The sequence below is a fragment of the Numenius arquata genome, chromosome 15, assembly GCF_964106895.1.
Source record: "Numenius arquata chromosome 15, bNumArq3.hap1.1, whole genome shotgun sequence".
NCBI classification, from domain to species: domain Eukaryota; kingdom Metazoa; phylum Chordata; class Aves; order Charadriiformes; family Scolopacidae; genus Numenius; species Numenius arquata.
In genome coordinates this window covers 3,321,985-3,336,192 of record NC_133590.1, presented here as the reverse complement: position 1 = coordinate 3,336,192, position 14,208 = coordinate 3,321,985, and the positions used below count along the sequence as shown (strand labels likewise).

At 49.6% G+C, this 14,208-nt stretch overlaps 1 protein-coding gene across 1 annotated transcript in view; it reads left to right on the top strand.

The window, feature by feature from the left end:
- ARL3 (ARF like GTPase 3) overlaps nt 1-14,208 on the top strand; it is a 28,417-nt gene that overhangs the window by 221 nt on the left and 13,988 nt on the right. Inside the window, exons 2-3 of the mRNA XM_074158911.1 lie at nt 10,569-10,712; nt 11,843-11,959. Coding sequence (XP_074015012.1) covers nt 10,569-10,712; nt 11,843-11,959 — 261 coding nt within the window. The remainder of the gene's footprint in view (nt 1-10,568; nt 10,713-11,842; nt 11,960-14,208) is intronic.

Genomic DNA, 14,208 nt, shown 5'->3' with positions numbered 1-14,208 from the left:
GGGCATGGCGGGCCCCGGGCCATGGGGCCGGCCTGCCCGGCCGGGGTTCACGACAGGCGCTCTGGTAGGGCTGGGACCATGAAGGCTGGCGACGCCCTCCCGGGGGGTCTGGCAGGCCTGCGATCACTGGGTGCCCACGCGGGAGGAGCGTCAGGGCCTGGGGCATCGGAGACTTGGCAGGGCAGGGGCATCCAGTCAGGCATGGGGGCCTGGGTCTGTGGGGGCCGGGGGCACCCAGCCCAAGGGATGCCTCTCGGGCTGGGGGTGGTGTAAATTTGGGGGCTCCAGCTACAGAAGATCCTGGCAGGAGCTGGAGGCTACGGTGGACTGGAGAATGGGGTTGAGTCAGGTCCTGGCAGAGCCTGGAAAGTTTGTGGATGCTATTTGGGGAGAGGTGGGACTTTGTTGGGATGCGGCCAGCCTGCCTGGAGTTGATTCTGTCAAGGTGTGGAAAGCACGATGCAGGGTTGGGTGCTTGGGAAGGCTGGGGAGCAGGATAGCAGTGGCCTGCTTGGCCTGAGGAGAGAAGGAGCAATGGAGGAGCCTGGTGAGGATGTTCAGGGATTGATTGCGGAGAGTCTGGCAGCATCTGTGACTGTGAAGGGACACTGGACAATCCCACCGAGGTGCTTGGATCCTGGCTGCAGGAGTTGAGGGAGGTATAGGAGACCTTGCTGAGGTGGAAGAGCCAGTTGTTGAGAAACAGCCTTAGAAAGGCTGTTCAGTCATGGCAGAGAAAGCCTGGATGAAGAGGTTGGGTGTTCAGGGATGGACAGGATTGAGGCACAGTGCTCAGGGGCTGAAAGAAACTTGCCAGCTGGGTGGGATGAACAGTCTGGTGAGTCACTGGGAAAACCCAGTCAACAGTGGCTGGCTAGGACAGTTTGCTGGGATGTTACATGCTCTGGGGGTTTCTGCCAGGGACTGGGGAGAGAGAAACAGTCTGGGCCGAAAAGAATAGCTAAGAATACACTGTGGGAAGGTCTGGAAGTGAAGTTTTGGTACTGATTAGAGAAAGAGAGAACCCAGGGAGGAAAGAACTGTTCAAGGGGAGAAATGACTTGTTTGAGAGGGACCGAAGGGAGGAATTGGGGTCTTGAATGCAGTGAAGGATCTGGTCAGGGTGGAGGGCAATCACTACTGGAAGACTGGTGAGATGGTAAGGGTGTAACGTACTCTGGATTGAGGTTGGGATAAGGTTGAGTGATGGACTGGGGTGGTGGAAACAACCTGGGTTTAGATGCTAGAGTAGTTGCAGTGGCACAAGTGGGATGCTGGCAGAGTTCAGTGAGAACTGGAAGGAAGGGTTGGGGCTGCTGGGCGAGGGGTGGTAAGAGAGAGCTGTGGTGGGTGGTGGAGCCACTGCTGAGGATGCAGCATGTGCAGAGAGCACAGGCAGAAGGAAATAGCAATGGGGAAAGAGCTTCTCCAAGGGCAAAGCTGTGTTTTGTCCAGGAGTCCTCTGAACTCCTGGACATGCTGGATTCATGCAAGGGGACACCATGAATGTGTCCGCTTGGATGGGAGGAGGCGTAAGCGAGAGCAGCAAAGGCAGGTCCTCATCTTCACTGGATTAATTCTGGCTGCGTCCCCACCTGCTGGGCCACAGAGAGAGAGATTGAGATAAGATCTGTGGGGATCTGCTCTATTTTAGATCACTTCATGATGGAGCATGTCACACCAGACACTGAAGCCATCACAGGATGGACGTCTGCTGTAAAGATGAGGGCAGCTGCCTCCAGCAGTGCAGTGCTTTGTGGGACACATTTGGCCTGCAGCTGCTGCTGGCCAAATCTCCTCTTCTGCCTTGTGATGTCCCGATAAGCTGGTGTAGTCTGGGATCTGGCTGCTGTTATCCAAGGGCTTTGTGCGTGGAGAGGGTGGACTGGGTGTTTTCCAGCATTTGCGTTATTTGATACAACATTTTACTGCCTCTTTGTCTATTTTCCATTTCTGGGAGTTGTTCTTTTGAATTGCAGCCTCTCAGGCAGGGTGGGTGGCTCTTCGGGGTGCCTAGTGGACTGGCTGGGCTGGGCAGAGGACTGCTGAGCTCTGTACTGTCTCTCTAGATTCTAAACTTTTGCTAAAACAGAATAATCTTTAGTGGTAGAAGCTCTTTGAAAACACCAGCAAATACATCCCAAGCAGCTATGGCAGCCTGGGGGTGTGGGTCAGCAGTCAAAAATGATCCAGACAGCTTGATGTAACGATTTACTTCTTGTCAGCTGAGCCGTGGTAGCTGCCCGTGAGCGTGTTTCTGGCATGTCGTGATTGCATTGGGAAGTGCTTAAACTCCCTTCAATGACTGCTCGCTCCAGCTCCAGGGATAAGAGGGTTAATGCTGATATTTAAATTATTCTGGTGTTCATCCCAGTGAATAAGTACAGAGGGGAAGTGTCTCCTCCTGCAGAGCACACCAGCCTTTCTCACAGCTGTGGGGCAGGGGTGGTGGAAGGTCATAGGTGGAGCAGGGAGGGAAAAGATGAGCCATAAAACTGCGTAGCATGAGGGATGCGTAGCGCTGAAGACTTTGGCACCGTTAAGCAGCATCTGCGGTGGGCGCACAGCAAGGGCGAAGGGAGGCTGCTACATGAAAGGAGACACAGCTTTCCAAAGTTCAGGAAATGCTGTGTGAAGCAGAGCTTGTGGCTTCCTCGTCACTACAATAACAGTGTTTAGCAAGGGGGGTGGTATGTTATTGATAGATGGCGGGGGCCAGAGGATGGCCAGTGTTTTTCTAATGTTTTTCTAAAACCATTGATAGAAGATGACATCATTGTGTCAAAACTAGGGCTGTCAGAGCATGGCCCCCACTTTACAGTTGAGGAAACTGAGTCATGGAGTGTGTAGCTGATGCTAGGCAGATCCGGTGGGGAGGATGAAATACCAGCGTAGCTAAATGCGTAGTCGGGCGTCTTTCTCCTGGTCTTGAGCTCGTTTGTAGCAAAACCAGCATCTGTTTGCTGCCTGCTGTAGGTGAACCTCATATCCAGAAGTTTTCATTAGTCCCTCATTGTCTGAAATGTCCCCATTAAAAAAAAAAAAGAAAAAAAGATTTCAAGAGTTTTAATAGCGCCTCGCTGCTTTAGTTTCCCAGTACGGTTCCGTGTCATGGTTTTGGTTTATTTTACTGATTGCTGAGACATTGGTATGAGAAGCTACCTGCAGATAGGACAATATACCAGCAAGACAGGCTGAGAGAGCTGGGGTTGTTCAGCCTGGAGAAGAGAAGGCTCCGGGGAAACCTCATAGCAGCCTCCCAATATCTGAAGGGAGCCTACAGGAGAGCCGGAGAGGGACTCTTTGTCAGGAGATGGAGTGACAGGACAAGGGGTAATGGTTTTAAATTGGAAGAGGGGAGATTTAGATCAGATATAGGAGGAAATTCTTTACTGTGAGGGTGGTGAAGCACTGGAACAGGTTGCCCAGGGAAGTTGTGGATGCCTCATCCCTGGAGGTGTTTAAGGGATGGATGGGGCTTTGAGCAACCTGGTCTGGTGGGAGGTGTCCCTGCCCAGGGCAGGGGGTTTGGAACTGGATGATCTTTAAGGTCCCTTCCAAGTCTAACCATTCTATGATTCTATGATTAACTGGCCAAGACTTCTGAGTTCTGAAACCAGACAAAGACTGCTGACATTGTCCGGTGCTGGGCATCCTATCTTCTTGGGAAGGGCATAACACTTCCTTCAAACTTGCTAAAACCCGAGGAGTTTGATTTTAATTTTGAAGGGAGGATTCATGCTGGTATTGGTTAATGTACCAAACCAGAAAGTGCTGCACGAGCTCTTTGACAGAAAACTATGTTAGTAGGTTTGAGCTGGAAAAACTCTGTAGGTGACTCGACTCCGTTAAATTTTGGATTTCAATGCAGGAAAGAAAGTCTGCATTGAATGACACCATATGGTGGAGACATGCAGCAAGCAAATGATTTTTTGGGAGTTTTGCCAGAGTAAGAAGTATTGAATAAACCATGCTCAATAGATTAATTTACTTTGGTTGTATTTTGAAAAAGACTGGGTGATTTTATGACCATTAGTGACATTTGCAGTTCTGCAGCCGAAGATAAAGGTAATCAAACGTCATTCTTCAGGGCAGCAGCTAATCAGTGCAGTTGTCAGGAAGGACTCCCCCCCCTCCAGCTCTGTGTGCGCAGGATTGCACCCTGGACGACAAATGTAGCCTCAAATATCCACCACTGAAGGCAGGATATTTGGCTCAAGTAAGCCCGTTGTCCTCCCCCATGTTAGCTTCTCCTGCATGACTTTCTGAAATGGAATCACGGAATTGTCGGAGTTGGAAGGGACCTCCTAGAGATCCTCTAGTCCAACTCCCCTGCTAAAGCAGGGTTGCCCAGAGCACATCACTCAGGGCTGCATCCAGGCGGGTCTTGAAAATCCCCGGAGAAGGGGACTCCACACCCTCCCTGGGCAGCCTGTTCCAGGGCTCTGGCACCCTCACCAGAAAGAAGTTTTTCCTCCTATTTGAGTGGAACTTCCCGTGTTCCAGCTTGTTCCCGTTGCCCCTCGTCCTGTTACCGGGAACCACTGGAAAGAGTCTGGCTCCATCCTCCTTCAACCCACCCTTTAGATACTTGGAAGCATTAATAAGGTCTCCCCTCAGCCCTCTCTTCTCCAGGCTAAAGAGTCCCAGCTCTCTCAGCCTTTCCTCATCAGGGAGATGCTCCAATCCCTCCATCATCTTTGTTGCCCTACGCTGGACTCTTTCCAGCGGTTCCCTGTCTCTCTTGAACTGGGGAGCCCAGAACTGGATGCAGTATTCCAGTTGTGGCCTCACCAGTGCAGAGTAGAGGGGGAGAATGACCTCTTTGACCTACTGGCCACACTCTTCCCTGTGCAGCCCAGGTTTCCATTGGCCCTCTGGGCAACAAGGGCACATTGCTGGCTCATGGATAATTTACTATCTACCAGGACCCCCAGATTCTTCTCCTCAGAACTGCTTTCCATCAGGTCCATCCCTAACCTATATTGGCGCCTGGCATTCTTCCTCTCCAGGTGCAGGACCCTACACTTGCCCTTGTTGAACCTCATTAGGTTCTTCTCTGCCCAGTTCTCCAGCCTGTCCAGGTCACGCTGGATGGCAGCACAGCCCTCTGGAGTGCACCCTCTGTTTTTAACTTACTCTTTAAAAACAGTGAACCACTACCAAATTGCTTAAGTAAAAGTAAATTGTGGGCCAGAGCTGCGCTAGGTGCTGTGCAGGCAGAACACGGAGATATTCCCCGCGCTGTGGAATTAGGGTCTGCCTGAGGTGAGCGATAACTGGGTGATATTAGTAAGGAGAGCCCAAGACAGGTTTGAACTTGGCACGTTGGCTGCCTAAACCTCATCAAGGATTGTAGGTGTGGCAGCCAAGGAATTAGCAGGAGAATCACGGGGTGGTTTTATGGATATTTTGCGAAGTTTCTCCCACGGTTGTAGGAAAGGCACAAAGGTTTGAGAACGGAGCTCGGCAGTGCTGGGGCTGGGGCATCACGAGCCGTGGAGAGACAGGAGCCATCACCTCCACAGCAGACGCGCTTGGCTGGGAAAGGCCTTGAAGGTGAAGACAAGTAACTTGTGGTTGCAGCAGCGGTGAAGAGGGCGTCCGTGCAGGGGTGTAGAGATGGGGGAGATGTGGTTGCAGTGGCAGGTTGAGGTGCTGAGCTTTGTGGCTGTATTGCCTCTCAGTGAATTGATTTGATTCCAGCTAAATATCCACATCTAGTAGATAAGCAATTGCTGGTGACTGAGGGTGGTTTTATTTTAAATTCATTATCTGAGCTCTGTGGCTAATAAAGTTAAACAGAATACATTTACTTCTTTTTCCTAATAGGAATCAACTGTGCTCTGCAGCGGCTTGTGGGCCGTGCTTTATCCATGCCCTGTGTATCCAGCCCTCAGTACAAGGGGAAATTGTTCTTTCCATTATGGCTTTATATTGCCAATCTGATACAATATTTAAACAGATTATCTCAATGCTCTGTTTGTCCCAAATCAATTTTTGCTTTGGCCTATAAAGTGAATCTTCCTTTCAGCGGCTTCTGTGGTACAGGATGTAGTTACATGCATCAACTAGTTCAAAAGACCCATATACAGCATGGATTTAAAGCTGAATAAACCCACAAAACCCTTAGCTAGGACTATAAATGTCACTGTATTTTTATATATGTCTGTATTTTATTTTTTTAAGAGAATAGGATTACTGCATGCAGCTATAACTGAAAGTCCTTTGATAATTCAGTGGGTATTTTAAACCTAGCAATGATACACTTTCATAAAACCACACATCCCTGTTTTCTGAAGGATGCTAATAAGATGGTTAGCTTTGCTTTCATGCTCGATGTGTTTATGAGTGCTCTTGCCCATTTAGTTGCATCTCTGAATTTAATGCCCCACTCTGATTTCATAGTAATTGTCAGGAGTCTTTTTTTTTCCTTTTTGTATGTCCCCGCTCACTGTCTGGAAAATGCAGTCTCCTCATTGCTGACCCCATCAGTCTGTCTCCTCATGGTGCTTGTAAAGAAAACCCTCTCCATCAAGGACAAAGATGTTTTTAAACAAGCCAATCCGATATAAAACATAGTTTGCTTAACCCAGAGGTGACCAAGAAGCGGTTGCTGGCTGACTGTGCCCAGCCTTGAGTTGCTGTGTGTGACTGCCCTTCGCAAAGGCTGTACGCGCTGCCACGCTGTGCTCTTCATTATCTGAACAGCATCTGCAGTTCCCTTCTCTGTTACAGATGCCGCAGTCTGCTCAGTTTTGTGCAAATGACACGCTGCCCTTATACTCCTCTGAGTTGTCTCTGCAGCTCCTCAGCCAGATGACATCTCTGCCATCCTGCTCGAAACTTGTCCTGCTCCTCATCCTGGACGTCCCAGTGAGCGAGTGCCACTGGCCTGGCTGCCACGTGGGCATCCTGGGCATCCTCCCTCCTCGCTGCTGGTTAAGTCCCAGCATTGAGACACTTGTTTGCTGCCCCGCTTCAAAGGCCTGCTCCTCTCCTGTTGCTTCAGAGCATCCTCTTTGCACCAAATTTTCCCATTTCATGGCTTTCTACCTGACATTTCCCATCAATAACACAGGGTTGCTTTCTGACTCTCATCAACCCGAGTTAGTTCCAGCATTCGCGCTGCAGAGAAGTGCCTGTCCATCAGTGTGTGTGCAGTAAGGGCTGCTTGTCCCACACAGCGGTGGCATGCAACAGGGAACTCAGCTGAGTTACTTTTTCCAGTCTACTAAGCTGTCAGGAAATGCTTTTTGTCTTCCTAGCCAGTGTGCTCATAAGACCAATTAAAAAAAAAATAAAAATGTTAGAAACCCATCTGTGCGTGACTTGCCTTAATCTTAAATCTTCACTAACTAGAGGGAGAATGCTGGGTGCAAGTTTTAAATAATATTTACAAAATAGTAACAATCACAGTAGCCGGTGCTATTATTTGGCTCTTGATTTAAGTTGAATATACAGGCCATGTAACCTATGCTGGCAGCTACTGAAATAAAGTCCACTTCTCGATGTTGGCCTGCTTGTCTTCCAGCCTTTTAAATCAGCTTACTTTATACCTTAGAGAATACTTTTATTTCTATATATATCTTCTCTTCTATTGGCTACCCCAGATAATCCTGTGATCAGCCATGCAGCAGTGTCACTTGAGTAGAATATGGAACGATGCTGATCGTTTTCTCGTAGGCTGTCATACTAGCCCAGAAATAGCATCCGTCTACAATGGGAGAAGCTCTATTAACATTTACAACTCTTCCTCTTCCCGACCCCTGAGAATTGCTCCGTGGTAGATAAGCAATACTTTGTAATACATTTTTTTGCGCTCGGTATTTTGGAGTTGAATTCTGAAATATAAAAAGCTCCTAATCCTGATCTGCTCTGGGATACACTGCTCTGCTCTTAGCAAGTGGTGCTGTGAATAGGATTAGCATTTCAACAGCTTCTTTTTTTAACCGTGAGCAATAAACTAAAATAATAGGGCCTGATTCGGAGCTCTCTGCAGTCGGCAGTAGTGCTTTAGCTGGGGAGTGTTGGCTTTGGGTCAGGCCCATAAGAATGGGAAATTCAGTTTTTCCCTGGAAAGGAGGGAGAACGTGTGAATTTTAGAGTTCCTGCTCCTGTGGGGTCTGTCCGCACTGAGCTGAAATCCATGGATTTACAAGCCAACAAACACCACTGTAAATCTGACTGCAGGTGAAAAGAAAATGTGTGTTGCTAGTCACGCAGTTAAAACTTGTGTTTTTTAATGATGTCAAGGGCACTTAGGACGTGTATGTAAACAAGTCAGCATTAGGGGTATTTCTGTGGCTGTTCCTTTTCTCTTCCCTCAGCCGTGTGGAAGTCCAGACCATCGGTGGGGCAGAACCCGGGCTGGGCACTGCTCCGGGGAGATGGGCTCTTGGGTTGGGAGGGCTCACAGCGACTGCCCACGCTGAAGGCAGCCCTTCAAATTCATTAGCTACGGGCCCACAGGCGAGAGCCAGCTGTGAGCATCTGGCCCTGGGGGCTCAGCGCGGGATGCTACAGGATTGTGCGCTTCCATTAAAAGCAGTTTTGGGATTTACTGTGCCTGCACCGTGCAGGCATGGCACCCGCTACCGAGCAGACCCCGTTCCCGATGAACAGCTCTTCAGGGGGCCTGGATTCCCAGTTTTTTACGGGCCTGTTTATGAGATGGGTGACACCCTGAGCCCGCGTATTGGGCTGGAGACTGCAGTTTTGCTGTTCCTTGCACGAGCTCTGAATTTCTGAACCTCAGCTTTCCACGGTGTTTTTTAAAAACACAGCAACAGTGACAATCCTGCAACTTTCTACAGATACCTTTCAAACCCAATTTTATTTCTCACCTGTTTCTTATACCTCCTGCGTGTATTTTGAAAATGAAAATGGAAAACAGATAAGTTACTCACAAATTGAAAATGCTTAGAGAGGTGGATCAAATCTCATGAGCATTTGGATCTGGGTGTGTTTTCATCCTGCGTTACTGAGAGCTTTGGCGTTGTGACCTGTAGCACCGTGTCCTTTCCAAAACGCTCCCCACCTCGGAGCGGTGTGATGAGCAGCTGGAAGCCCTGCTTTCCAAATGGCCGAGGTGGGGCTCTCCAGGAGTCGTCAGAAGGACACTGCTACAGCCGGGGACGCGTTGCAGCGGTGACAGTTGTGCCGCGTCCTGCAGCTCTTTATCTTGAGGACAGGTTTCTGATTGCCATGATCTGGAGGGGATCGGGAGCAACCTTCACGGCTCAAATAGTCCTTGGCTCCCAGCAGGAATATTTAGAGGGTGTAGTTCCTCATAGCAACAAAGCACTTCATGACATTTAACTGATTCACCCTTGCAGGTCGACAAGAAGCTTTGTCTCCATTTTGCAAATGGGAGAACAAAAAAGCTTGAGAGATGGGGCCCTGCGGGCCTGGGTTTGTGCTGATATTTGAACTTTGCTCCTGGCTCTGGGTCTTCAACGTGGGAATTGTCTGGGAGAGACCGAGCAGGAGTCCTGAGGGCTCCAGAAAGGGCTGTAGGTGTATTCCTGTCCCGGATCTGCTCAGGCAAATTAGTTGCAAGAGCATCTGTGTCCCCAGGCTGGGTCTCAGTGTGGTGTGTGCTGCTCAGGCTCCGAGGAGCGGTCCCTGCCAAGCAGAGGGTGCAGAGCAGCATGGCAATGTGTCCAAGGACACCCAGGCAGTCCTGGACTCACTGCCTGCTCCTGTGCCCTCAGCTGCAACTGCCCCTCTCCTGTGGGGCTGGGCTGGGCAGTGAGAGGCCGGGGGGAAGTGGGGTGATTTGCATCTCTTGGTTATGCACCAGGATCCAGAATATTTTTCCAGCCATTTTGGAGGGGTGCAGGTCTCTGAGCGGTGGCACTGACAGAAGCTTGGGTGTGCTGCTGTAACGTGCACGGTTGTAAATGAGCTGACCTGCATATTCTCTTTCCTAATCCTGAGTGATACTGTCAGCTCAGAGAGCTGAGCCTGGCTAATGACTGAAATCCACTGTGCTTTTCTTAGCGAGGATGTGTGGTGATCTGAGATAGTTGTTAAGTGCTACATCCTGAGAATCAGAACTGCACGTGCCCCATGGGTCCAGCATGTTTTAGACAGATAAACGGGGTTTGAGATGATCAGGGAGTTACTATGAAAAGAACTGATGTCAGGTACGTAGTAACCTGCAGTTAACTAGGAGGGAGATTAAATTAATGGGGTTTTCCCTCTGATGAAGATAATGAAGAGCTCGCAAGAACTTGGTTTGCAGCTTCTACACGATACGCGTAGGCACTGTCTTCCTGGCGCAGAGAATGCCAGACAGCTGTGTGACAAGAGCAATGCAGCCAGTGGTGCACCCCACTGAGCGACATTTGTGCTGTCTGAGACCTCGTCGATACTCTCTGAGATGAAGGAAAATAGGGGTGAGGAGCAGCAGAGGAAACGGGAATATGGACTGCAGGAAGGGGTTCAAGGTGTCCTGGGATCCACCACCATACAGAACCCGTTTCAAGGGAGGAGGGCATGGCATGGTGGGGGGAAAGAGTCAGGGGGGGAAATAACAGCTATGATCTTTCTTGCGGATTTAGGGTTTACTGTCGATCCTGCGTAAACTGAAAAGTGCCCCAGACCAGGAGGTGAGAATCCTCCTCTTGGGACTGGATAATGCAGGCAAGACCACACTCCTGAAACAGCTGGCATCTGAGGACATCAGCCACATCACGCCAACACAGGTGAGGAAGGCCTTTCTCTGCCCAAGGCAGTTCCTGTAGTTCCACCTGCCTTATTATACAAAGCACTAGTGATTCAGCAGAGTATTTTAGTAAAAGGGGGGGCAACTGGAGCCTGGTGCATCATTAAGTTGGTGTGTTTTCTGCATAAGAGGAGGCTCCCTGAAAGAACCAGAGAGCATCAGGCCAGATCTGTCAGGTCGTGCAAAAGTTCTGCAGAAGGTTTTTGGATCATGCTGGGGTTGCATGGATGAGACTTTGTTCCTGTTGTCCTTGCCAAACAGGGGACACGTACAGGTGATGCTGCAGCACTGGGCAAGTCCTTGTCTCCTTGCATCTTTCACCCAGCCAACTGCAAGGGTCCTGCATATTCCAGCACTCCCTCTCTGATGCCTGTGGTCCCCTTTCTTTGAGCCTCAGGGTTGGGGAGAGGGATGTCCCCCATCAGAAGCACTGCAGCATTGCTCCTGTGTTGACCAGAGGAGGTTGCTAGAGAGCTATGGGAGATGCTTCCCCCTACCCCGTAGCTGCCTCCCAAAGCTCCCAGCCCCAACACCCCAGTTCCAAGCCCTAGTCCCCTGGGTTGTGTGGCAGCCACTTTGCCAGCCCACTCCACATCCTGTTTTTCTACTTGAATGCCCTTTCAATTGGTGCTCTAATTGATGAAATGGACCCTTCAGACATGCAGCTGTTGCTCTTTTAAGCCCGGCATTAGCTGTGTCGTGTCGAATTGAGCTGAGACCTCTGCCTTCGTGTTAGCTGGGACTCTCTACTCAGCTTTCACAAGCTCAATCCTGTTTCTCACAGCGCCCTTGTTTTCTCCTTATCTGCAGCTCTCCCACCTCTTCCTGCACCCACCCTGCTGAGCCCTCCCAGGGCACTAACTGCATCATATGTCTCCGTAGCCATGACAGCGTCAACCCTTGACCCAAGAACACTGGCAAACTGATGGTTTGGCGGCTGTGTTCACATTCGCCAGCGCCTCTCCCACAGCCGATCCATCTTTGTGGCTGCCCAGCCCACCTCGCTGCACATTGCAGGCATGGGATATATAAGGTGTTAATGTCTGCTTGTGAACATGCTCCAGCCATTCAGGTTTATGCTCTATGTGGCTTTGTTTCTGCTCTTTCCAGGGCTTTAACATCAAAAGTGTACAGTCTCAAGGCTTCAAGCTGAACGTATGGGACATAGGTGGCCAGAGGAAGATCAGGCCGTACTGGAGGAACTATTTTGAAAACACTGATATCCTTGTGAGTATTGGCTGCAGTTGAATGCTGTGTTCATGCAATGGCTTTCCAAGGCCTCAGCCAGAAATTCAGGAACAAGTAATGTAATGTCCCAGTCCTCAGCAACACCATTGCCATTGTAACAGCAGTTATTCTGAGTGAAATGGCAAGATTGGTTGGGTGCAGTAAGAAAAATACAGTGATGTTTGGAGAAACCATTCAGTTGTATGTTTTTACTTTCACAGGATGGTGCTGGTTATAGCCAGTTCCTTTCCTCTCATCTCAGTCTCCTTCAAATGAAAGAACGTTAATAACTTGTTGTTTACCCATCTATAGCTCCTTTCACTGGAGACTCTGAAGGCCTGTCATGGGCATTAGTGACTTAAGCCTCATGTGTAGAGGTAGGTCAGTATGCTGCCTTTGTTTTCTAGTTGAGGAAACTGAGGCATGGCAGAATTAAATGCTATGTCAGATAGGAAAGCTTCTGGCTGAGGGGCATAGAGAGACCCCTTGTCTTTTCTTTTACTCCTTTAATCATAAGACTCTCCTTTAATGGTTTTGACAACTTAGTTGTAATTACCTTATAATTAGCTACAGATGACTACAATTATATTTACAGTGCAGGACCTTTGTGTTTCCATGCCAGAGCATGTTACCCTGGGACTCTCCAAGTGCTGTCCTGACTAGTTTCAAAGATCACCTCTAACATGCAGCCACATGTGCCAGGACGAAGGCAGGCTGGGGGCTCCAGGGTAAAGACAGGCTGGGGGCTCCAGGATGAAGACAGGCTGGGGGCTCCAGGCCTCTCCCCAAGCAATGTTGCCTGTGGGAACAGAGAAAAGGCTATTCTAAGGAAGGTCTGCAGGGCTCCCATGGGAAAGCGGGAAGCTCTCTCAGAAAGACGCCCTTCCTCCCTCCTGTCACACATACAAACTCACTAATGTGTCAGGCGCTTCAGTGCACTTCCACAGAAGCATCAGTGCAACAAGGAATAGGACTGTCTACTGCAAGGCTTATGTCAGGATCTTGAAGGGCCTGGGTGCGCCTGCAGGTTTAGAAAACACTGTCCAAATTAAGCTGTTATTTAAATGGTACTAATAAACCCTCAGTAACCAGCTCTTTTGCAGACCCTCCTTTTTCAATCTTAATTTGAAATCTGGTGTTTGAGGGCAGCCACCACAGCATAAACCCGGTTGGTTGCTTTTGCAAAGAGTAGTGGTGAGATCTTCCTAGGGGGAAGATCTGGATCTGAGAAACCAGCAGGACACACTTGCTCCTCTGTGGCCATCGAGAAGGGGGACATGGCATGGCTGTGAGGTGGCTGTGGCCATTGAGTCCCGACTCTGCAGCTGTGTGTGATGGGGAGGCAGTAGGCGTGCAGATTGAAGTCAACATTGCGAGGCAGCAGCTAAAGGATGTTTGCCTGCTATGGCAGGTGCTCAGGCTGCGGAGACTCTGCAACCGCAAAACAATATCTGGAAGACTCTGCTGGCAAAGGCAATGGGATACACTGGGCTTCCCCCCTTCCCAGTGTGTGCCGCATGGGAGGTGCAGAAATAAAGGTGAATTTGAAGACTGAAGGAGATAAAAGCAGTTGTTTTCCCTGCCCTCCTCCCGCCCCAGTTAAAGCAATGTACAGGGAAAAGCTTTCTTTTCATGTGAGTAGGAAAATGGGTAGATAGAAGCAGAATCAGTTTGGGGGAAGCGGTGGTGTGAATTCACAGGGAATAACTGGTGTGTGCATGGACCTGAGCTCCCCTACCTGCACTCCATGCTGACACCCACTCTCAAACTGCGTATTAGTGCAGTGCTTTGCTATGGCCATACACACCAAAACTGGGATCAAGCATATGCTGATGGCTCTATTCGCTCTTCTGCCAGCCCTCACCCCGGGTTTACTGGTAATTTTACCCTCTGACTAACCTGGTGCAAGTTGTGCCTCTGTAAATTGAGCTAACTTATCCCTCCTGTTATTTCTTCATCCAGTCCCACCACTTGCAAATTCTGCCCAACCTGCTTACTCCAGGTTTTGTTTTGGCCTGTTGCTCAAAGGAGGCGCCCAGCTTTACAGGAGATTTCTTTCTCAAGATCCTTTTCTCCAATGCGGTGTACTTAATGGCTGTTCAAACTGGCAAATTGTGCTGCCAAGCACCACAGCCAGAAACAGGCTCTTGTGTGGCCCTGGCCATAGAAGGAAGGTGGAGATGAGATATGCTGCAGTTCCCAGGACACCCTACTCCTGTCTTCTCCAAAACTGTATTTCATGGAGCAGA